This window comes from Mobula hypostoma, chromosome 1 (assembly GCF_963921235.1).
Source record: "Mobula hypostoma chromosome 1, sMobHyp1.1, whole genome shotgun sequence".
Classification (NCBI taxonomy): domain Eukaryota; kingdom Metazoa; phylum Chordata; class Chondrichthyes; order Myliobatiformes; family Myliobatidae; genus Mobula; species Mobula hypostoma.
The window spans coordinates 73,785,408-73,809,833 of record NC_086097.1 but is presented as its reverse complement, the minus strand read 5'-3'; the positions used below and the strand labels follow the sequence as shown (position 1 = coordinate 73,809,833).

At 38.0% G+C, this 24,426-nt stretch overlaps 1 protein-coding gene and 1 long non-coding RNA gene across 5 annotated transcripts in view; one reads left to right on the top strand and one right to left on the bottom strand.

Annotated features, from left to right (window-relative positions):
• Positions 1-24,426, top strand: part of aqr (aquarius intron-binding spliceosomal factor) — an 88,372-nt gene that overhangs the window by 17,920 nt on the left and 46,026 nt on the right. For all 4 annotated transcript variants that reach the window (XM_063050677.1, XM_063050687.1, XM_063050696.1 and 1 more), the window contains 13 exons: positions 2,447-2,515; positions 2,729-2,829; positions 3,084-3,160; positions 7,854-7,918; positions 9,139-9,255; positions 12,298-12,411; positions 14,023-14,126; positions 15,208-15,310; positions 15,394-15,514; positions 15,708-15,849; positions 17,645-17,823; positions 18,219-18,386; positions 18,897-19,066. In XM_063050677.1, the coding sequence (XP_062906747.1) occupies positions 2,447-2,515; positions 2,729-2,829; positions 3,084-3,160; positions 7,854-7,918; positions 9,139-9,255; positions 12,298-12,411; positions 14,023-14,126; positions 15,208-15,310; positions 15,394-15,514; positions 15,708-15,849; positions 17,645-17,823; positions 18,219-18,386; positions 18,897-19,066 (1,530 nt within the window). The remainder of the gene's footprint in view (positions 1-2,446; positions 2,516-2,728; positions 2,830-3,083; positions 3,161-7,853; positions 7,919-9,138; positions 9,256-12,297; positions 12,412-14,022; positions 14,127-15,207; positions 15,311-15,393; positions 15,515-15,707; positions 15,850-17,644; positions 17,824-18,218; positions 18,387-18,896; positions 19,067-24,426) is intronic.
• On the bottom strand, positions 7,663-14,939 carry LOC134347990 (uncharacterized). The gene is made up of 3 exons (XR_010018313.1): positions 14,774-14,939; positions 9,455-9,543; positions 7,663-7,765 (listed from the first exon to the last, which is right to left on the bottom strand). It is a non-coding gene; the product is annotated as an uncharacterized LOC134347990 (long non-coding RNA).

Here is a 24,426-nt window from a genome sequence, read left to right as displayed (position 1 = left end):
GCAGTACTGTGCTTACCTAGACAAACTGGCAATAGAGTTCAATCGGCGCTTTGGGGAGTTAAACGTCATGAAAGATATTGCTGCATTTATTTCAAACCCATTTCTGCCGATCGATATAGAACAGATAGCAGCCAAATTCCAGCAAGTATTTGGTGCGCCAAGTGATATTGAAATAGAAATAATTGATTTGCAAAATGACATCAAGCTTAAAGCAAGATCAGGGGACGGTGACTTCTGGAGGCTTGTCAGCAGGGAGAAGTTTCCTCATCTCACCACATGTGCACTAAAATTCAGTGCCTACTTCGGGTCAATTTATTAGATTAGATTAGATTATAAGGACACTCAGTCCTCCTCGTTTATTGTCATTTAGAAATGCATACCTTAAGAAATGATACAGTGTTCCTCCAGTATGATATCACAGAAACACAGGACAGACCAAGACTAAAACTGACAAAAACCACATAATTATGACATATAGTTACACCAGTGCAAAGCAATACCGTAATTTGATAAAGAGCAGACCATGGGCATGGTAAAAAAAAATCTCAAATCCTGATAGCCCATCATCTCACGCAGACGGTAGAAGGGAGAAACTCTCCCTGCAATGAACCTTCAGCGCTGCCAACTTGCCGATGCAGCACCCTGGAAGCACCCGACCACAGCCAACTCTGAGTCCGTCCGAAAACTTCGAGCCTCCGACACCAAGCACCGACCACCATCTCTGCCGAGCGCTTTGACCCTGCCCCGGCTGCCGAGCAACAAGCAAAGCCGAGGACTCGGGGCCTTCCCCTCCCGAGATTCAGGATCACACAGTAGCAGTGGCAGCGAAGCAGGCATTTCGGAAGTTTCAGCAGATGTTCCTCCGTGCTCTCACGTCTGTCTCCATCAAATCAGGATTGTGCACGGCACCCTATTACATTTTCACAGATGAAAATTATTAAATCTAAGTACAGGAGCTGTCTTACTGACAGACACCTTACAGACTGTCTAAGACTGGCTGTAGTTATGAACCAAATTTCAGGGAACTAGCAGAAAGAATTCAGCCTAATCATCACACTGAGTGCACAGCCAATTTTTATTCATTTATTTTTTGTGTTGAAATAAAATTAAATAATGAAACTTAGAATTAAAGGTATGAAGTATTGTAATATTCTTAAAGAAAGACAGCTATGACCTGTTTGATATGCTAGTTACAGTGTTTTCTTGGTTTAATTAATTTGAAAGTTTGACAAAAGCATTTTATGTAATTCAAATACAATTAGCCCAAATAAAAGGCCTCAAGTTGGAAGTACAATCTGAGCTGCTTTCTCTAAACCATTTAGTACGTAGATCTTACCTTTCACTAAGGCCGAGGTAGGGGATCATGGGCTTAAAAAGGTTGGTGACCACTAATCTACACTATCAACACCACCACCAACCTTCGTGTCATCTGCAATCTTGCACCCTTTTACTTACTCATCCAAGTCATTTATAAAAATCACAAACAGTTGGGTTCCCAGAACAGATCCCTGTGAAACATCATTGGTCCCCCACCTCCAGACAATACACTCCATCAACCATCACCCTCTGCCTCCTGTGGACAAGCCAGTTCTGAATTCATGCAGCCAAGTTTCCATAGATCCCATGACTCATGACTTTTTGGATGCGCCTACCATGGGGAACCTTGTCAAATGCCTTGCTAAAATTCATATACACCACATCAACCACTCCATCAAATCAAAAATTTAATCAGGGTCATAAGGCATGGGCTGCTCCTCACAAAGCTGGCTGGTTATCCATAACAATACTATGCTTCTCCAAATGCTTGTAATTCCTGTCGCTAAGAATCCTCTCCATTAATTTGCTCACCAGTGACATAAGATTCTCAGGATTATCCCTATTGCCTTTATTGAATAACAGAACAACATTTGCCGTATCCTCTAATTCTCTGGCACTACTGCTCTGGCCATGCAGGAGGGAAAGATTGTTGTCACTGCCCCAGCCATCTCTTTATTTGCTCACTGTGGTAATTTGGAGTATATCCTGTCTGGACCTAAAGACCCTTCTATCCTAATGCTTTTTGAAAGCTCCAACAGTGCCTCTTTCTTAACCTTGACATACTTCAGCACATTTAACTTATTTTACTTGGACCTTGCAATTGTCAAAATCCCTTCTCAAAGTATTCATTAAGTAAATTATCAATTAAGGACCTCCACACCTTTCAACCCATCCAACTACTGTATTTCTGCCTATCTGCCCTCACAGTCTCTGCATATTGCATCTACCTTTGCACAAGTCATTTCCTGTTCTTATTTCACAGTATTTTTGGCAGGTAGGAATCATAATAATGTATCAGACTTAATGATTACTCTCCAATTAAATTATCAGTGCAGCATTGTTTCAATCAGTGTCCGTCATGTTGTGAGTATGATTTCAGCCTAAGGATAATGTTGTTATCTTCTATTAGGAAGTGGATCTAATTCGAGAGCAGGTGCAACGTCTTATCTCTCTCCCAATGTGGATCTGTTTACTCTCGGTAAGTTCGAAGGCCATTCGAAGTCTCTGAAAGTAGTCATGATAAGCATATTTGTTGAGCAATTGTACTGCATTTCATCCCTCAACAAATATTTTCAATATTTTCAAAAATGGTTATATCTTTGCTGTAATTATGGGTGCATTTATAAAATGTTGGTCTAGAAGAAGATTCCTTCCCAGGATATTACTAACATTTAATCTATTTTGTTACCAGTCACGCCTTGAACACGAGTTGAAGAAGACACCAAAGCTGAAGAAATTCTGGAACATGATCAAGAAAAAGGAAGAGAAAATGGATGAAAACGCTGCAGAACAGTATGTGTTGTAATCACCAGTAATTGGCTTGCTTATATTCTATAATTTTTGGGATCTCAATAACCATTATACATGTATGCTACTTCAAATTTCGCAATATAAATGTGTATATTACATTTTTGCATTTCATTTTCTTCACTAAACTTGAGTTTGCTTTCAAGTTTTTGAAGCAAGAGAAAGATTTGTTTTTAAAACCTGTGAAGTAATGATTTGCAGGACCACAAGTATACCAACATTTGTTTCTTAACCAAAAGGGCAGAGCAAGAAAAACGATTCCTGTCTTGTCTGATCAGCAAATTCCTTCAAGTTTTAAAATGTATTCCTCTTACAGGTAATTGTTTATGCACTTTTGTTTTCTTTTTCTTTTAATTGTTAATCAAATGCACGAAGTGTAATTTTCATTGTTGAAAACGTGTTGCACGTGATTTTGGTGAGGAAGTGCTGAAATCTGGGGTACAGTTCATATTGACAATCAATCATGATGAAATCAGCTGCTGGTAGCATAATGGTGGGATCATGACAGTGTATCAAACTGTTTATATCTGATATGTACATCTGATACATCAGTTTTATCTTGTTAATGGGGTTTCCTGTAACTTAGTCTTTTGGATAAAGAGTAATTGATGAAGCTTGCTGAGAAACACAGCAGACAGTATGAAATTTCCAGGCTGTACTCTTGATTCAGATACCTTGCTACATTTCCCCAGCTGACAGACTGTGAGATCTTCCAACTGAACCTGAGCAAAGTTAGAGCTGGCCCACGCTAAGCAGCATACCTATTGATGTGAATGAAAAGGAATAGTTGCAGGAAACATCAGAAGATTTACTGTTTTAAAAAATTACTAGTGAATTAAGTCTCTTTGCTTTTAAGTGAATTTATGTGCTGCTGTTTTTAAATATTTACCGTATTTATTTTTCATACTTTATTTTTTTTAATAGCTTTAAATTTTTTTCTGATTAGCAGGGACGTTTAGAAGCATTTAAAATCTTTGAGAGACCATAAGGCATAAGAGCAGAGTTAGGCCATTCAGTCCATCTCATCTCCTCCACCACTTCATCGTGACGGATTTATTATCCTGCTCAGCCCCATTCTCCTACTTTGTCTCTGTAGTCTTCGGCACTCTTACTAATCAAGAACCTATCAACATCTGTTGGTCCCCTCAACAGTCTGTTGTTACGATGAATTCCATTGATTGTTTACCCTCTGGCTAAAGAAATTCCTTCTCACCTCTGTTCTAAAGGGACATCCTTCTATTCTGAGGCTGTGCCCTCAGGTCCTAGACTCTCCCACTATCCCCAACTCTCTAGGGAGCTATCTGATCCTGGGGTGATGGCTTTGTCAGTTGATGGTTTCTTCCCTGCTACATTGTGAGATGGGCGTGTTTTTTTTCCCTCACCCACTCATGAATCCATGCTTTTTAGGGCAGCAGTTCAACACGGGTGGATAGGAAAACTTGAGAGCTTAAGGTCTTAACCCTTAGGGGAAAGTGATCATAATATGATGGAACTCTCCCTGAAATTTGTGAAGGAGAAGCTAAAGCCAGATGTATCAGTATTACTGTGGAGTAAACGGAATTACAGAGGCATGAGAGAGGACTTGGCCAGAAATGATTGGAAAAGAACACTAGCAGGGATGATGGCAGAGCAGCAATGGCTGAAATTTATGGAAGCCATTCAGATGGTGCAGGATATACACATCCCAAGGAGGAAGACGTATCCTAAAGGCAAGATGACATGACCGTGGCTAACAAGAGAAGTCTAGCCAACATAAAAGCCAAAGAGAGGGCATATAATAGAGCAAGAATTAGTAGGAAGTTAGAAGATTGGGAAGCTTTTAAAAACCAGTAGAGGGTAACTAAAAAAACTTATTAAGAAGGTAAAGATGGAATATGAAAGTCAGCTAGCCAATGATAAAGAGGATACCAAAAGTTTCTTCAGATACATAAAATATAAAAGAGAGGTGAGAGTGGATATTGGACCACTGAAAAACAATACTGGAGAGTAGGTAATGGGAGACACGAAAATGGCAGACAAACTGAATAAGTATTTTACATCAGTCTTCACTGTGGAAGACTGTACCACTATGGTGGAAGTTCCAGGTGTCAGGGATCATGAAGTGTGTGAAGTTACCATAACTGGAAGGTCCGAAGGTAGGTAACTCACCTGGACCAGATGGTGTACACCCCAGGGTTCTGAAAGTGGTGACTCAAGAGATCGTGGAGGCATTAGTAATAATCTTTCAAGAATCACTAGATTTTGGAATGGTTCCAGACCTATAAACTTGCAGATGTCATTCCACAAAAGGGAGAGAGGCAGAAGAAAGGATATTATAGGCCAGGTAGTCTGACGTCAGTGGTCGGGAAGATATTGGAGTCGATTATTAAGGATGAGGGCTCAGGGTACTTTGAGGCACATGGTAAAATAGGCCCTAGTCAGTATGCTTTCCTTAAGGGAAAATCTTACCTGACAAATCTATTGGAATTCTTTGAAGAAATAACAAGCAGGATAGACAAATGAGAATTGGTTGATGTTGTGTACTTGGATTTTCATAAGGCCTTTGACAAGCTGCCACATATGAGGCTGCTTAGCAAGCTAAGAGCCCATGATATTACAGGAAAGATTCTAGTATGGATAAAGCAGTGGGTGATTGGCAGGAGGCAAAGACTGGGAATAAAGGGACTCTTTTCCGGTTGGGTGCCGGTGACTAGTGGTGTGACACAAGTGTCTGTGTTGGAACCTGTTCTTTTTACATTGTATGTCAATGATTTGGATGATGGAATTGATGGCATTGTTGCAAAGTTTGCAGATGATATGAAGACAGGAGGTGGGGCAGGTAGTTTTGAGGAAGTAGAGAGGCTACAGAGGGACTTAGACAGATTAGGAGAATGGGTAAAGAAATGGCAGATGGAATATGGTGTCGGGAAGTTATGGTCATCCACTTTGGTAAAAAAACGAAAAGATTGACTATTTTCTAAATGGAGAGAAAATACAAAAAAAACTGAGGTGCAAAGGGACTTTGGAGTCCTTTTGCAGCATTCCATAAAGGTTAATTTGCAGGTTGAGTCTGTGGTGAGGAAGGCAAATGCGATGTTAGCATTCATTTCAAGAGGACAGAATATAAAAGCAAGGAAGTAATGTTGAGAATTTATAAAGCCCTGGTAATGTCTCACTTGGAGTATTATGCGTAGTTTTGGCCCCCTTATCTTAGAGGGGATGTGCTGAAACTGGAGAGGGTTCAAAGGAGGTTCAAGAAAATGATTCCAGGATTGAATGGCTGTCATATGAAGTGTGTTTGATGGCTCTGGGCCTGTATTCACTGGAATTCAGAAGAATGAGGGGTGGTCTCATTGAAACCTATTGAATGGTGAAAGGCAAACACGAGGAAATCTGCAGATGCTGGAAGTTCAAGCAACACACACAAAATGCTGGTGAATGCAGCGGGCCAAGCAGCATCTATAGGAAGAAGCATCTATAGATTGCACTTCTTCCTATAGGTGCTGCCTGGCCTGCTGCGTTCCAGCAGCATTTTGAATGGTGAAAGGCGTGATAGCGTGGATGTGGGAGGATGTTTCCTAGAGTGGGAGAATCTTAGACCAGAGGACACAGCCTCAGAATAGAGGGGTGTCCTTTTAGCATAATGATGAGGAATTTCTTCAGCCAGAGAGCAGTGAATCTGTGGAATTCTTTCCCTCAGGCAGTTGTGAAGGCCAAGTGTTTATGTATATTTAAGGCAGAGGTTGATAGATTCTTGATTGGTCAGGACATGAAGGGATATTGAGAGAAGGCAGGAGATTGCTGCTGAGAGGAAAATTGGATCAGCCATGCCAAAATAGCAGAGCAGACTCAGAGGGCCAAATGGCCTAATTCTGCTTCTATATCTTATGGCTTTAAGTCCACACTTGAGATGTATGTCAGCAGCAAATCTAGTAGTAAGTTCTGGCCTGATAATTCAGTACAGAATGAGGTTCTTTTGTGTATTGGAAACTTTTTTTTTGTTTTTCAGTGTATTCGTGTGTTGCAATTTTGAAATTTTTAGCTTAAATTTTTTCGTTCTTTTTCAATGGCTTTTAAATTTTTCTGAAATCCTGATATTAAAAATATAAAATTATGCCATACAAATTTAGATCATGTGCAGCTTAGCTTAATAAATTGGAGGATGGTGTTTTTGTATTGGTCTTAGAACTAAAATTAACAAAAAGTGTTGAATCCTTTTTATTCACAATAACCTCTGCAGTACCAGTTCCTCAACTGCAACTATCGACTGGAATCTCTTTTCTCTCTCCCCTGCTTCACAGGTAGTGGTATTATCATGTGCCTCAGATATCAACTGGTGAAAGGCACTAAGCATAATAACTCTGATTCTGCAGCTGGTCACAAGTGCTGCTTTATGCCCACTCTGAAGTGTCCTTTATAATCAATTTGAAACTTCCTTTTGATTCCATTGCTGAGCTTCTTGTTTCCAATGGCAATGGGTAGTTTCCTTGCATTTCAGGACTGGAATATCTCATTCCTACATTTATTTTAGTGAATGTTCACTGTTGTGTTTACATGGCTGTGATATCCTTCCTACAGTAGATGTCTAGAATGTCACATGATATTCCAACTGCTTATTGTCCAAGCTCAACAACCCTTTATTTTTATCTTTCACGTTTTCAGGTATGAGAGATCAATAACTCAGATCTGTTTCACTTCTGTGCATCACACTTTTAAAGATTAGTTATTTGTGAGGGAGCTTTTATTGAAACTGATTTGATCTCATGACTCTCAATTGTTATCAATCATTTTCTGAAGCTAATCTCAGTTGAAGATCTTGAGTATTGCATTTTTCATTTTGTGATTTTCATTTTTCATTCATGTTCCTTTTTCCCATCTCCCCCCCGAGTGTCCATGTTCGCAATTGTTTTCCTGGGGAAATAGTCATTCTTGCGATCTTCCACTGTGAGGAAAGTAAGAAAATATGAACTGATTTACGTTGATCTATATTTTACGTGATTATATTCAGATATTTTTCACTTTGTACATAGGGCCAGTCAGCATGGATATGGTTCATCATTGTGAGAGATTTGTTGAACTTATGATAGATTTGGAGGTAAGTCGATTTTTTCCCCATTATGTATGTGCATATAAATTCTAAAATGGGTGATTAACAAATCAAAAAATGGTATTCAGATGTGGTATGAAAGTCAACGTTGAAGTTTATTATCATATGCACAGTTACATAGGTATATGTACAGGTGCAATGAAAAGCTTACTTGTAGCAACATCACAGGCTCATGGCACCTTTGATGATAGATATTGGCTTCATGAGGTAACACCTCCTATCGATAGTAGCAATGGTGGGGAGGGATGTGTTCATGATGTATTGAGCCACCCTCTGCAGCATCTTATATTCTTGTGCATTTGATGTGTTGTACCAGACTATGTTGCAACCAGTCAGGATATTTTCAACAATAAATACATCCGTAGAAGTTTGTGACACCTTCCAAGGACGGAGTCTGTACAAGGAGAAACTGTTTGCTCAATTTTCTTTTGGGTTCTGTGGTCACAACGTAAGCTGGCTGACTAGTGTTCAGTGACAAACTTAACCTCTGGTGCACTTGTGATTGCTACTATGTTCTGCACTCACATTAGGTCATCCAATATGTTAACACTCAGGAATTTAAAGATTCTAACCCTCTCCACCACTAATCCCCCAGTGTAATCCGGTGCATCTTTGCCCTCTTTTCCCTTCCTGAAGTCAGTAATCAGTTCTTTAATTTTGCCGACATGAATATTGTTTTTAATTTGCTGAACAGGCAATGTGAGCTCCAGACTACTGATGCAAGTTCATATCTGATATTGTTACTTGGGGTATTTAAAATCAAGTAATTAACTGAATTTTGAATTGTAGATAATAGTCTCCATAATTATAACAATGGAACTACTGGATTGTAATTAAAAATCCCTCTGGTTGAATAATGTCCTCAAGGATAGAGATCAAGCATTACTGCACAGTCTGGCTTGTGTGACTGCAGATCCACTAAATATTTAAAAATCTTTTTAAAAAAAGATTAGTTTTATTTAACTACACTAGTACGGTTGGCTTTTTGCAGTCCTTTTACTTCAAGTGCATTTGTATGGACAATGCGAGCAATGTCCACATTCCACAAACAAAAACATTTTATAAATGAAAGTGACAATGACCAGAGTATTTCATTAAATTTGCTTAGGAATAGATGCTTCAGTTTGAAATTACAAAATAGGATCCTATTATGGATGATTGAAATGCAGTAAGATCCTTTTAATTTGCACCATTTGTATTTTTTTAAGGCACTGCTCCCAACTCGGCGTTGGTTCAGCACAGTTCTGGATGATTCTCATTTAGTTACTCACTGCTATCTATCAAACCTCGTTCAGAGAGAAAAGGAAGGACGACTTTTCAGTCAGGTGAGAGGTGGCAACAAACAGATGCAATCACTTTCACTCATTGTAGAAGGAAACAGTATGGTGAAAATCTCCTAATAAACCTCCTGAAATCCTGGAAGAAAAGGGGATGCATGTAGGAAAATTGAGGTTGTGGCATGACCGCAGATTGAGTTTTCACGATCAACTAAAATGTTGGATGGTAATAGTAACTTTTACTCACCTTTTGGACATTAGCAGTGACGCACATGTCTGCCTGGTCCTCGTGACTGAAGAAGATTGTGTGGAATTGTAGCCTCTCATCGCAAAATCCTTTGGAAAGAAAAAGATGTAGTCCAGTATGTTGAAGCTTATTTTGAAATCCGATTTGGCAGCTAGGGAAATTAAATCAACTAATTAAGTAAACTTCAATGTAGAGAAAAAATGACAATTTCTGACATATATGACTCAAAGTATTGTCATTGAAGAAGTAACTGAATCAATTTTCCAACCTCAGGAACATCTGGAATACTGTCCTGAGGCTTGGATGATTGACCAACAGTCATAACCATCTTCTTCTGCATGTGATATAGCACCAAATATTGGAGTATTTTCCTAAAGATATGCATTGATACACCAATTCATATTAGTGTATGTTTGTAAAGATATGCCTCAGAAATACAGGATTGTCATAAAAACACATTGCTGTGGGGTGGAACTAAATTTGTCATCCTACCAAGTCTGGCTTATACTGTATATGACTACCAATGTGGTTGATACTTAAATGTCCTTTGAAATTGCAACTCGGAGAGTTACAATATCAAAGATATATCTTTTGAAATCGCCTTGATGACACACACAAGCTGAAGTATGTATAAATAAAATATGAATTAAAAACAAATCTGCCATTCATAGCCAAATATGGAATAACAGCAAATATTTGATCGGCTCTATTTTTTTACCTTTTACACTACTTATTTTGACCCCTACTATCTTGCTACTATCAGATTGTTGAATGTTCCTCTTATACAATAGAATGGACCCTTATCCTCACAATCTACCTCATTATTATCTTGCACTTTGTTTTTTTTTACTAGCACCATCTCTGTAGCTTTTACACTTTATCGTGCATTGTTATTATTTTGTCTTGTTCTACAGTGCATTATGTAGTAATTTGACCTATATGACCAATGTGCAATTCAGGCTTTTCACTGTACCTTGGCACGTGACAATAATAAGCTAATACCAATAATTCGTGATTTATAGTAATTTTATGTCTTTGCACTGTACTGTTGCCAAAAAATAACGAAGTTCATATGTATGTCAGTGATAATATTTCTGATTCTGTTGATTATGGGATCACTGAACCCTTGTCTGTTGCAACTAGTTTATTCTGTTTAGCATTCTTGTAGTCCCATGTTGCACCTTTTAGGTTGGCATTTTCCTGGTAGCTATGTCTAGTGCTATTTTTGATTCCTGTTCCTCATGCCCTTCTGCATTCCTCTTTAAACTTGGAATAATCATTCGGCCTAATTTTGTTAGAGAAGCGAGGGACATGCCAGGCCTTTAAGGCTGTATATTATGATGGATGTTCTGTGCTTGTTTAGATAGCCAGTGGTTCCAATTTTACATGGGTGGAATGGTCAGCTAGTATAATATATCTTTACACTATATCAGCTGAGAATGAATGACATTTCATTTAAAGAATATGTTCGTATCTAAATTGAAGGAAAACAACCCAAAATTTCAAAATGTAAAATGATTTCCTTAGATACTCAATCTTGTTTAAGTATTTCAAAGTAGCAGTCTGTCTTAAAAGGAGATTTGGCTTCATAACATTTTGAATATAATTTGGTTCACGTGTAATTTAATAATACCACATTATAGACAAGAAAAGTGGTTAAAAAAATTAAAGGATCCTTTGCTGTGTTAAAGTACTGGTTGGTTCTGCCCTGATCCAGTGTGTTCTTTGCAGATCCTGTGCACAGAATTCTGCTGGAAGATTAGCTGTCAGTTCATTGATACAAACAAGGGCAGCTCAGTGTCTGTCTGTCTGTCTGTCTGTCTCTCTCTCTCTCTAGCTCTCTCTCTCTATCTCTGTCTGTCTCTCTCTCTCTCTCCCCCCCCCTCCATCTATCTCTCTCTCCATTTCTCTCTATCTCTCCCTTTCAATATAGGGATCCTTGTGAATTTAGGCAGTAGATTCAGCATAACAATGAAAGAATAGAGGTATTTTTCAACCTTGGATGTGTGGCATTCGGCAACAGGTTAGCAAGGTCACCACCTATTCTAATAAATCATACAGAAAAGCTAAAGATAAAAGGATCTTTAGGAAGGCCCATTTTAGAAAAGCATCAGTTTTCATAAACACAAGACAGTCTGCGGATGCTGGAAATCCAGAGCACATACAAAATGCTGGAGAATCTCAGCAGGTCTGGCAGCATCTCTGGAAATGATTGAACAGTCAAAAGTTTTGAACTGAGACCATTTATCAAGATTGAATCAGCACTTTGTGTGTGCTATCAGTTTTTAAATGGTTCTCAGCAAATGAAACCATGTGATTATAAACTTAGTTTCTCATGCTCTATAACTTTTTAATCAAGATTTATGACTTGATACATTATAAATACTCAGTCCTCCTTATTAAATCAATGCTTGAGAGTTTTGATTTTTATACAGAAGTCAATGAAGTTGAAATAAAAAAAACGAAGTTCATTGATTACAACTGAAAAGTTTGAAATTTTCAGATGCAGTCAATATACATTCAAACAAATAGCAAAGTAGACCTTGCAGAGGAGTAGAATATCACTGACTGTAAAATTTTGTGTTTGGTTATGTACTTTCTGTCAATTTTACCATATCTTTATTGCATTACTTCCGGGCATCTATACACTAAAGATTTCTAATGTGTTGATTTTATTCATATTATTCTTGGATTGACGCATGTCACTCATTATTCTTAGATCTAATTTACATTGTCCACAAAACAAATTTCTCACTGAATTTAAACTCTTTGAGATAGGGTTTTGGATGTATCAGAACATTGCATTGTCTTTGACTCATTAGTATTTATTTTCTTTTTTGTAGTTGTTAGATATGTTGAAGTTTTATACTGGCTTTGAAATAAATGATCAGACTGGAAATGCTCTGACAGAGAATGAAATGACTACAATACATTATGATCGCATAACTTCTCTTCAGGTATGAAACAAAAGCTTTTTTTAGGGATGTCTTCATTTCCAGATGTGGATAACTTCATGATAAGGGGTTAACATCAATCTCTGCTTTTATATAGAGATTAAAGTACTTGACTGTGTGTCAGAATTTCAACTTTGCTGGCAAGAAAAATACACTGGAATTATTTGTCATATTATATTTTCATATGATAAAGAAGAAGGTCATTGATGCAGAGGGAACCAGTAGCTCTATGCCAGATCTTGAAGCACCCTCACTTATTACAACCCACTACTTTTCCCTGAAATCTATTCTTCATTCCATTCCATAAGACCTATTCTCCCTCACATACATGAGTTCCCTCAATCTTCCAGCGCCCATCTCCGCCAATGGGAATTTACAGTGGAAAGAAACCAGAAAACCCAAGTGTTACCCGTGTGGTTAGTGGTTCTTTCTACGTTGGTTTAAAGTGGAATGGCTTACTGAAACAGTAGAAACTGCTATAACAAAAGCTCATGAGGCTAGGAATGTGCAGCTACGAAAAATATTTATGTACAATACAGAAACTGGTGTTATCTGTGTGTATTGTTGCAATGCAAAAGTGGCTGGAGAATTTGCAAGTGGGAAGAAGTGGAATGATATTTGGAAACTTGACTTTTTAAAGCAGGCAAGTTACATATGGACAGTGTGCAAAATCCTTCATTACCCGCTACAGGTCTGCTGCATGTGTTTTGTGAGAGTGCAGATGAATGAGAGCGAAAACAGTCAAAGCCAGAGGAGATTAAAGTTCTTATTGCCAGTGTTTTGCTAGCTATTAAAATGAATACCTCTGTATATAAAATTCAGTGTGCACATGTTGTTGTCACTGGGCAAAAAGTGCTTCACAAGTTTTTTGTGCACTCTGGTCATTACAAATTAGAGGGGACTTGCATGTAATGATCTTGCACCTTATCGTTCACCTGTACTTCACTTCTGTAGCTGTTTTACTTTATTCTGCATTCTGTTATTGTCTTACTTTGTTCTATCTCCATGCGCTGTGTAGTGACTTGATCTATATTAACAGTATGCAGGGCAAGCTGTTCATTGTATCTCAGTACATTTGAAAACAATAAACCAATTCAAATTACACCTTAAAAAACAATAGGCAAGATCCGAGCTCAGGTTCAAATTAGTGTTTTGACAGCAACAATACCTACTGTGCTACATACATGCTTAAAATAATTAATTTTTTTAAAGCTTATTTTGTTTTAATTTATATTATATCTTGGGGATTTATATCTGCAGTATGCATTCGATTTTCAGGAAGTTATTTTCTTAAATGCATTAAATATGAGTGCTTGCATTTCCTGATGGTTGTGACATCACTTTCTCTGTGTCAATGAAAATAAGCATTGTAGAGACTTATGCAAACCAACTAGTAATTAAACGTCTAACTAAACTTAACCGTTCCTTCCTTCCTTTATCTTCTGCACATTCATGTGCCTATCTTAAGAGCCTCTTAAACACCTCTATCATATTTTTCTCCACTACACATCTCGTTTCAATTTACAGTATCCCCTTTCACCATATATACATGACATCTAGTATGAGATTGAAGTGATTGCTATGTCTGAAGAAATTTACTCTTTTACATTGCAGAGGGCAGCGTTTGCTCATTTTCCAGAACTACATGATTTTGCTTTGTCTAACGTGGCAGCAGTTGATACTCGAGAATCTCTTGTGAGGCAATTTGGGTCACTTAGGTAGGTGATTTTTAAATTCTTGAATTGTCTGCAACTGCTTCTGCACAACTTTGAGTTCAAATGATATTGAATAGCATTTAAAATACAAAAATAGATTTAACTGTTGAATGGATAGGATCTATTTGGGTAAGGCCAGAATTGACATGGTGATAAGCTGTTGATGTATTCATCTGGTTGATAATTCAACAAACACATTTGGAGAGAACACAAAGGGACATGAAAATCCATGAAATGTTGAGTGTAGGAAGTGAACACCAGATCAGGCCCACCAAGCCTCTTTCTAGACCATGATTTCCACTCTTATCAATAGTCAACAGAGCTTTCGAACATGTCTTTTATCCAGAGCATCTGTTCTCATCCCCACTCCTACATGAAGCAAGAACAGTGTTCCCTGGATCCTCACTTTCCACACCATCAGTTTCAGCACTCAACCAATCATCTTTAGTCATTTCTGACAGATCCAACAAGATTCACCCATAATATACTTCTTTCCTTCTCATCCAGCATTTCCTTTACAATTCCATGGGTAACTCTTCTATCCCCTCCAACCATTCCAGGTCTTGTGCGATTTTTCCATACAATTGCAAGAGATCCATATCTGTTCTTTGCATGTCCTTTCCCATTATCCAGAGAACCAATATCCTTACCATAAGATTTGCTTGCACTTCTAATCTAGTGTACTGTATACTGTATAATACTCCATTAGGTGATCTCCTCTTCACGAGATATGTGGTTCACATGCATTTGTTCTGCAGGAGCCTCCAGTTGCCAGTCACTTCCTCCATCCCATTCTGATCGATCTGTCTGTAGTCCACTGCACTGTTAGAACAAGGCACAAAGTAAGCTGGAAAAGCAGCATATTATCTGTCACCCATTTCCTGCTCTTTCCCCTCACCACCTTCCCCTGCTCTCTCTGAAAGCAAAGTTCCACGTTGTGATCTCTGCCCATTTTAGCTGATATTTCTGGGTTAACTAGTGTCAACTTCATTCTTTTTTGTATGTTTTATTCTTCTGCAAACATAGCTTGTGTGAACATATCTACATGGATATAAAATACATTATTCTTGTTTCCCAATTACAGTCCCAACACACTCCACAGAGTGGCATCATACCTTTGTCTTTTGCCAACCCTGCCTGAGGAAGTGGATACATGTTATGAAAAGGATTTTCTCTTGGAGATGTTGGTCAGTATTTCAGTGATGAGAATATTAATCAACATGATTTAAATGCAGGAAATTGTTCACTTAAAGTTGTTTCTTTTTAATAGGTGTCCCGACATGAACGGCGAACATCTCAAATCCAACAATTAAATGAAATGCCCCTTTATCCCACAGAAAAAATTATTTGGGATGAAAATATTGTTCCAACAGAATATTACTCTGGTGAAGGTATGATGAATCATGCGCTTGTGGAGTTTTTTTATTTCTTATTCACTGCTGGGTTCCACTTAGGTTGAAAACCCATGTCCTACAGGAAAAATATTACTCTCTGAGCTTCACACAAGCAAAGAATTTCATTGTACCCTAGTGTATATGACAAACTAATCTGATCTGATTTGACCATATGTTTCTGTTATGCCAGGCTGCCTTGCATTACCGAAGCTGAATTTACAGTTCTTGACTCTACATGACTATCTGCTGAGGAATTTTAATCTCTTCCGTTTGGAATCTACATATGAAATTAGGCAGGATGTCGAGGATGCAATTAGCAGACTTAAACCATGGTGGGTATTAATATGCCTGTGTTTAAATGCATTTTCCCTCCAAGTCAGTTTTTGACAGTTGTTGGATCTGCTGTAAACTATTAAGACTGGTTGAAAACATTTTATCTGAATTCTTCAGATTGCTTTCCCTTTTAAGTATGCTTGTATATCTGCTGAAGCTGCCAAATTAATATTTGTAAAATAGCTAACTGTTATACAGAGGGAATGGTTCCCTCATTAACGGTTCCCACAGCTCACAGGTGTTACATTACTCACCCCACACCACAGTGCAGATAAGTGTTCATGTTACTCTACCCTATACAGTTCTACAATAATTTGGGAGTTACCCAGACAAGTCTGAACCACAGTGGGTCAGAATCACATTGCTGCTTTGCATTAGTGTTAGATACACTGCTTAGTCCCCTCCATGGTAGGAGTAATTTTAATTCCCATTATTCACTGTGATAGATGGGATGTGTGGTCCTTTCCTCAGAAGCAGTTGTAGAATCTAGTCCATTCTGTAGTGTGAGCAAGTTTTGCTGCCCAGTCTACTCCACAAGGGCTGGGAATTGCACCTCTCAGTCTGTTCTATAGTTGATGACGCTACATTGCTGACTTCACTTCATAATGGAAGGAAGTTACATGCAGTAGATGGGATTGAACTGCACAGTTTACCTCAGAGTCAAAATAAGAGCAGTTTCACTTTTGAGCTTAAGCAGAAGTCTGCATTTTCTCTGTACTCATGAGCCTTGTGCAAAATTAATTTAATTAATAATTAATATTTTACTAATTTGACATTTTTTTATCTGATAAATTCAAGTTTTTTTTCCCTACCACTGCTCTTCGCTTCAAGGCATCATGATAGCTACCTTGTTATTTTTTTTCACCTTTCCAAAAATCTGCTTCCCGCTCTGTTCCTCAATGTCTCTGTTGCTGTTGGGGGAGGTGGGGGTCCATAGAAAACTCCCAATAGAGTGATTGCTGTCTTCATTTTTCTAACTTTCACCCACACTGACTCAGTGGATGATCTCTCCACAATGTCTTCTCTCCTGTAGCTGTGACACTATCCCTCACCTCTTTTACTGCCCTTCCTGTCCCCTTTGAAACATCTAAACCCCAGATCATCCAGCAGTCATTACTGCCCTTGTAACAGCCAAGTCTCTGAAATGGCCATGGTATCATAGTTCTATGTATTGATCCATGCTCAAAGTTCATCACCCTGATACTTCTTGCATTAAATAGACACACTCAGCCCATCCATCTGATTGCAGTTTTGCTCCATCGACTGCCTACTTTCCTGTGGTATAATGTTCTATGTTCTTCCAGTATTTATAGCCTATTTAAACTAGCAACTCCCACTGAAATGTATTATTTTTTCAAAAACATCTTGATGCCAGTCCTGGGAATACAATGTTAAAAAATGAGTTCAAATCTTTCACTTCTTTCATTAAATTTTAATATATACTTTTACACAATTTAACATGTGGATCAGAATAACTTATTTACCTTAATTTGGTGTCCACTGATGAAAAGCAATTTGTAATTTTAAACAAACAAGAGAGAATCTGTAGATGCTGAAAATCCAAGCAACACGTACAAAATAGTGGAGGAACTCAGCAGGCCAGCGGCACCTAAGAGTCCTGATGAAGGGGCTCGGCCCGAAACATCGACTGTTTACTTTTTTCCATAGATGCTGCCTGGCCTGCCGGGTTCTTCCAGCATTTTGTTGGAATTTTAAAACATCTAAAATATTCTATGAGAATGTTTCAGTCCCTGGCCTAAACTTAGTATCTGAATATGTTTATTAATATTGCAGGCAAGGAGAGTATGGAGGTGTTGTCTTTGGTGGCTGGGCTCGAATGGCACAACCTATTGTCACATTCTCCATTGTAGAAGTGTCGAAACCCAATATCGGTGAGAACTGGCCGGCCAGAGTCCGGGCAGATGTAACCATCAACTTGAATGTTCGATATGAAATCAAAGAGGAATGGGAAGGTAATTCCAAGGACTTATTTTCCAGCAGATATATGGAATATTGTTTCCTGTTTTGCATAGGATGTGTACAAGTATTCCCAGATTAAAATGGGATAGAAATCATGAATCAGAAGGCAATTCCAGACACTTTTTTTAATAAACAGTAAATTACTCAGAGGAAGTTAAGAGAATGAATGAATCTGAATTTTGGTTTTGCTGAATGGAGCAAAGACTAATTACTGATGTGTTTATTGATAAATTTCTGAATTGTTTTTGGGTTAGCACATATTAATAAAACATGGTAAACTGAGTAAATCTTTAGGCAGATGTGGTGACTGTGTTTGAGGAATCAAAGCGCCACGTAATATGCTTTTTCTTTATTTCTGGATTTATGTGTTGTATTTTTCAAACTGCAGCTCTTCGCAAACATGATGTCTGTTTCCTTATAACTGTCCGCCCAGTCTTGGCTTATGGCACAAAATTTGACCGAAAACAACCATTTGTCGAGCAAACTGGACTCGTGTATGTGCGTGGTTGTGAAATTCAAGGCATGCTGGATGAGAAAGGGCGGGTCATTGAAGAAGGTACAGTTTTGTGCTTTTGTTTGCAGAACAGCATGGGATATTTTTAAAATGAGCCTTTCCAGCATGTATGTAGTGTAGCATGCTTCACACTGTTTTATTTCAGTTGGCAGTGCCCTCACCTTGGAAGCAAAGGATCCCAGTTCAAACCTCAGTCTAGGACTGTAGTGGAGAATTTATTTTAATATTTCACTTCCGAGGGAATGCTACTGTGTGGAGGTGCTGTCTTTCTGATTAGATTCTATTTGAAGTCTTCAATAACATTTCTGATATGACTGAAGGATCACCCTTTTTGTTGAAATTTTCTTCACAAAAGTGGTGACCGTGCCTACCTTAATAATAAGAGCAGAGTGGCTATACTGTAAAAGCACAATACTTGTGTAAAGCACATTAAGATGCTCAGAAGATGTATTGAATTTGTTGTTATCCAGTTGAATGGATAAATATATTTTTCATACCTCGAATATATTTTTATGTTTCCAATGTAACTCGGATTATTACTTTTTGTCACAGGTCCTGAACCTAAACCAAAGCTGAAGGGAGATTCACGAACCTACAGAGTATGGCTGGATCCCAACCAATATCAGCAGGATATGACTTTTTCAGTTCAGAATGGGGCAGAAGATGTTTATGAAACCTTCAACATTATCATGAGAAGAAAACCTAAAGAAAATAACTTTAAGGTGAGTTTAGTTGAATCTGTCAAAATCTAATATTCTATAGCACAGACGAAGAGCTTTAGAACAATTAAGCAAATTAAAAAATTATATCATGATGATGGTTTCTGCTTCCAAGGTTACGTGAAAGAAAATTCAAATTTCACACTCTTTCTAAGCAGGAAGAATATTACAGAAAGAAATTCTGAGAATTAAATTCAGTTTTACCATTTGACATTGAATTCAGTTTAAAAAATTGGACAGAGAATACTACAATCATTAAAGCCATCATTGTCTTCAAAACTTGGCTAATTTACACATTTTATAGAGAACACATAGTTGCAAGAAAAAGTTTATGAACCCTTTGCAATTACCTGGTTTTCTGTAATAATTACATAAAATGTGGTCTGATCTTCATCTAAGTCACAGTAATAGACAACCACAATCTGCCTAAACTAATAACGCACGAACAATTGTACTACTTCTCGTCAATACTGAGTACACCATTTAAACAATCAGTCTAGGTTCGAAAAAGGTATATGAACCTTTGGAGTAATGCTTTCTACAAAAGCTATTTGTAGTCAGATGTTCAAAGAGTTGCGATTGGAGGTGTGGGTTGTAGAGGTGTCCTGCTCTTTAAAAGAGAGACACACAAAGTCAGGTTACTGACAGAAACTGCGCTTCTCAAGAAAGATCTCGATGTGCACCATACTTTGATCAAAACAACTTTCAGAGGACCTCAGAAGAACTGTAGAGATGCATGAAGCTGGAAAAGGCTACAAAAGCATTTTTCAAGACCTGCGTATTCGTCAGTCCACAGTATGTGAAATTGTCTTCAAATGGAGCGGGCATCCTGCAAAGATCACACTTAGAGCATAACATGCGAAGCTTAAGGAGGTGAAAAATAACCCAGTAACAGCAGAAGACCTATAGGAATTTCTAGAACTTGCTAAAGTCTCTGTTCATGTGTCCACTATATGAAAAGCACTGAACAAGAATGGTGTCCATAGAAGGACACCATGGAGAAAACCACTGCTCTCCAAAAAAAATTGCTGCATACCTCAAGTTTGCAAAGACCACCTGAACGTTTCACAACACTTCTGGGACAATGTTCTATGGACAGATGAGACTCAAGTTGAACTTTGTGGCAAAAACGCACACTATGTTTGGAGGGAAAAGGACACTGCACACCAACACCAAAACCTCGTAACTGTGAAGCATGGTGGAAAGAGCATCACGGTTTGGGACTGCTTTGCTGCCCAGGGTCTGAACAGCTTAAGGGAACAACGAATTCAAAATTGTATCAAGACATTTTACAGGAGAATGTCAGGGTAGCTGTCTGTCACCTGAATCTTAATGGAAGTTGGATGATGCAGCAAGACAATGATGTCACATACCCCATGACGGATTAAAGAACCAGCAGAAATGGAAAACACTTTGGAGTCCAGTATTGCTATTAACTAATGGTATTTATTCGTAACTACGCAATACAGTAGTATAAAATTAGATATATAAAACAGGTTAGCAATGATTATATATAAGTAAATGTGGAAATATACATAAAAACCACGCCTCTTCAAGTCTGGAGGTAAATAGATAGTCTTACGAAGATGAGTAAAGTTCAGTTCAGTTCGTGGTATTGAGTTCAGTAGTGATGGAGAGAGAGAGAGAGGGAGAGATTTGAGTCTTTAGGTGAGCTGACACCGTCGATCTTCCTGTTGTCCTCCAAAATCCTTTAGAAGTTACCAACTGTGACCACAACAAAGGGGACCGTTCTTCTGTGGTGGAATTATCAACCCATGCGAGGGTTGAACACATGAGTAACTCCCCACTGGTCACACCCTTTTCACACTGCGAGAGCCACTGATCGATCCTCCAAAACCCACCTTTTCTGTGGGCACAACAAAGCTCATTCAGTGTCCAAAACTATGTGTCTGTAGGTCTTACAGCTGACCTTCTATTTATCTCACCGTGCTGAATTCCAGCTGTCCATCAAGCAGCTCCTCCCTTCTCTCTCTGTAAGAACTTGGAAAGCATAAGCAAACTGTGAGCAGTCTTCGCCTCTCTCTCTCTCTTTCTTTCTCTCTCTTTTTAACAAGGTGTCTGGTGTTGAACAACTCTCTCTCTCTTTTCAAAAACACAGTTCATAGGGGTAATTCAGGACCCCATCACACCCCCTTCCTTTTAGAAAAAATTTTGACGCAGGCAAAATTTTAGTTTAACTGGAAATTACAGAGTTTGAAACAATACATGTATGATCATCAGATAACAGAGTAAAAATGTGTACAATTTCTGACTTAACATCTGGATAAACAATCAGCTATAATATTGTCAGTACCTTTCACATGTTTGATTTTCAGGTCATATTCTTGCAATATCAGACTCCAGTTTAATAACCTTCTATTCTTATCCTTCATCTTGGTTGGAAACACCCTTCATCTTAGTTAGAAACACCAACGGATTGTGATCTGTGTAAACCACAAGTGGTCTCTGAGCAGGACAAACAGACTTCAAAATGTTGTAAAGCCAGAATAAGTGCTAGCAATTCCTTTTCAACAGTGGAATAATTTTTCTGGTGCCCATTAAATTTCTTTAAGAAATAAGCTACTGGGTGTTCAATGTCATCCACACCCTTCTGTAACAGTACCGCCCCAGCAGTTCCGTCACCAGCATCTGTTGCGATAGAAAATGGCTTGGAAAAATCAGGTGCTTTGAGCACAGGATGAGAACACAGGATGGTTTTCAGACGTTCAAATGCCTCCTGGCAAAGTTCACTCCATACAAATCTTTCACTCTTCCCTAGTAATTTTGTGAGGGGGAGAGCGATATCAGCAAAGTTCTTACAAAACTTACGATAATAGCCAACCATTCCTAGAGACCTTCTTAAAGCTTTCTTGCCAGTCGGAACAGGAACCTCAGCAGTAGCTTGAACCTTGGCCTGTACAGGAGCCAGTTGCCCCTGGCCTACTACATAGCCCAGATATGTAACTGTGGCATGGCCAAACTCACTTTTAGTGAGGTTCACAGTAAGATTAGCCTTGGACAGCCTTGTCAAACAGTTTTTCTACCGCTGCAATATGCTCTTCCCACGTGTCATTCCAGACTACTAAATCATCGATATAAGCCCCTGTGTTTTCTAATCCTCTAATCACAGAATTGATCATTCTTTGAAATATTCCTGGAGCATTTTTCATCCCGAAGCGTAAAACTTTATATTCTTACAGCCCCGAAGGTGTGACAAACATTGAGATTTCTTAGGCCCTTTCGGTCAAAGGAACACACCAATATCCTTTCAGTAAATCGATTTTTGTGAGGTACCTAGCCTTTCTCACCTTATCAATACAGTCATCCACTTTTGGGATAGGATAAGCATCTGTCTTGGTTATTGCATTGATTTTGCTGTAGTCAGTACAGAATCTCATGCTACCGTCTGGTTTAGGCACAAGAACGCAGGGCAACGCCCAGTCTGAGGTAGATTGCCTAATGCTACCGGTTGCTAGCATGTAGCCAATTTCTTTTCAACCCCTTTGCTTTTCTCAAAGTTCATTCTGTAAGGATGCTGTTTAATGGGCTGGGCTGAATTTATAATGATGTCATGCACTGCACCTGTGCACCGTCTTGGAATGTCAGGAAATAAATCTTTATGCTTGCTAATTAGTTCTTGCAATTGTTCTCTCTGTATAGGCTCTAGATCCCAGACTTTTATCAGTAAGGTCTTTCAAAATAGTGGAATTCTCAAGTCTTGTTGATATAATATTCAGTTTGTTAAAATGATCTTGCCCCTCATTATCAAATTCCTCAGCCCCATTTGTTTTCATAACAGTACTTATTGGTACCGTCTCAGAGTCATAATAAGGCTTCAGCATATTTAAGTGTACCAATTGGGTCACCTTCCTTTTTTTTTAATTTTATTTTTATTTGGATAAGGAATTCACAATTATCATGTACTTTTTTCACACATATAACCTTTTCCATTTTTTTTATATGTACAAAACCACAATTATTTATACATTCTTAAGTAGACATTGAGATGATATAAAAGGAAAATAAACATTTAAATAGATAATTATGTACTGTGATAAATCTAACCTATTAGGCTAAGTAATGAAATTAGTTGTTAAGAAAAATGGTAATAATAGTTTCCATACAACCCTTCTGGACCATTTCCACTGGTCCAAAATGTTGCATACAAGCCTATATACCAACCATTGTAGGTGTTTATATCCCAATTTGTTCGTGCTTGTTCCTGCCCGCAGACATAGTTATCCAATCCCTATGTACTTATTTACTTAATTTTTTCATTTTTTTTTTATCCCTTTCCCAAATCTTTCCCTTTACTTGTGTTAATTCTCTATTTTCCAAAAAAAAACAACAAACATTTAGACTAGGGGTGCTTACGTTAGCAATATTACTGTGTTGATGAGAAGAGCAATATAAATCATTAGGAGAGTCATCTAAAGTCTGCTCGCATTGGGGTTATATATTCAATCCATTTATTCCAGATTTGATAAAATATGTGAGTTTAGCCTCCATAGTGTTTTCCTCATTTTCCTTTCCAGGATTAGAGACATAGAGACTGGGCTATGATCCGACAGATCAATTGTTGCAATATTACAGTTTTTTATCCTGAGTCTATCTGTATTTAAGATAAAGAAATAGTCTATCCTTGAATAGGCTGAATGAGGGAAAGAGTAATATGTATAATCTTTACTAGTAGGGTGTAATTCCCTCCAGACATCTATAATTCCCAACTCCTCCATCAATGAATTCACTTTCCGAGTCAGACGTTTATTCTGAGTAACTATTCTTGAAGAATCTAATATAGGGTTTAATCTAATATTAAAATCCCCTCCACAAATTACTACCCCTCGAGAACTGACCATTAGGTCAAAAATGTGTCTATAAAATGACCATTCACTATCTGGAGGAGCATAAACATTCAGCAATGTTATTTCTGTACCTTCTATTCTTCCTGTGATTTTTACAAACCGTCCTTCTTTGTCTAGTCTCTGAAATATGTTCATAATTAAGAGTACTTGATATTAAAGTAGCTACCCCTCTTTTGTGACTCAATTTATATGGTGAATAAAATACATGCTTAAAGCCCATTCTTTTTAATTTTCCATGTTCAGATTGGCTCATATGTGTTTCCTGGAGGAAAGCTATTTGTGCCCTCTCTTTTTTCAATTTAGACATAATCTTATTTCTTTTAATTGGATTCAAAACCCCATTAACATTATAGGAAATTATTTTTACCAATTCAGTTTGCATTTTTCTCTAGTAGAAAAAAAGCACTCTCCTTTTCTAACCAAACAGTAAGCAATCCCTTCTCAACAGTAAACCAAGACATATAACCACACCCTAGACATTTCTGAACGTATAACATT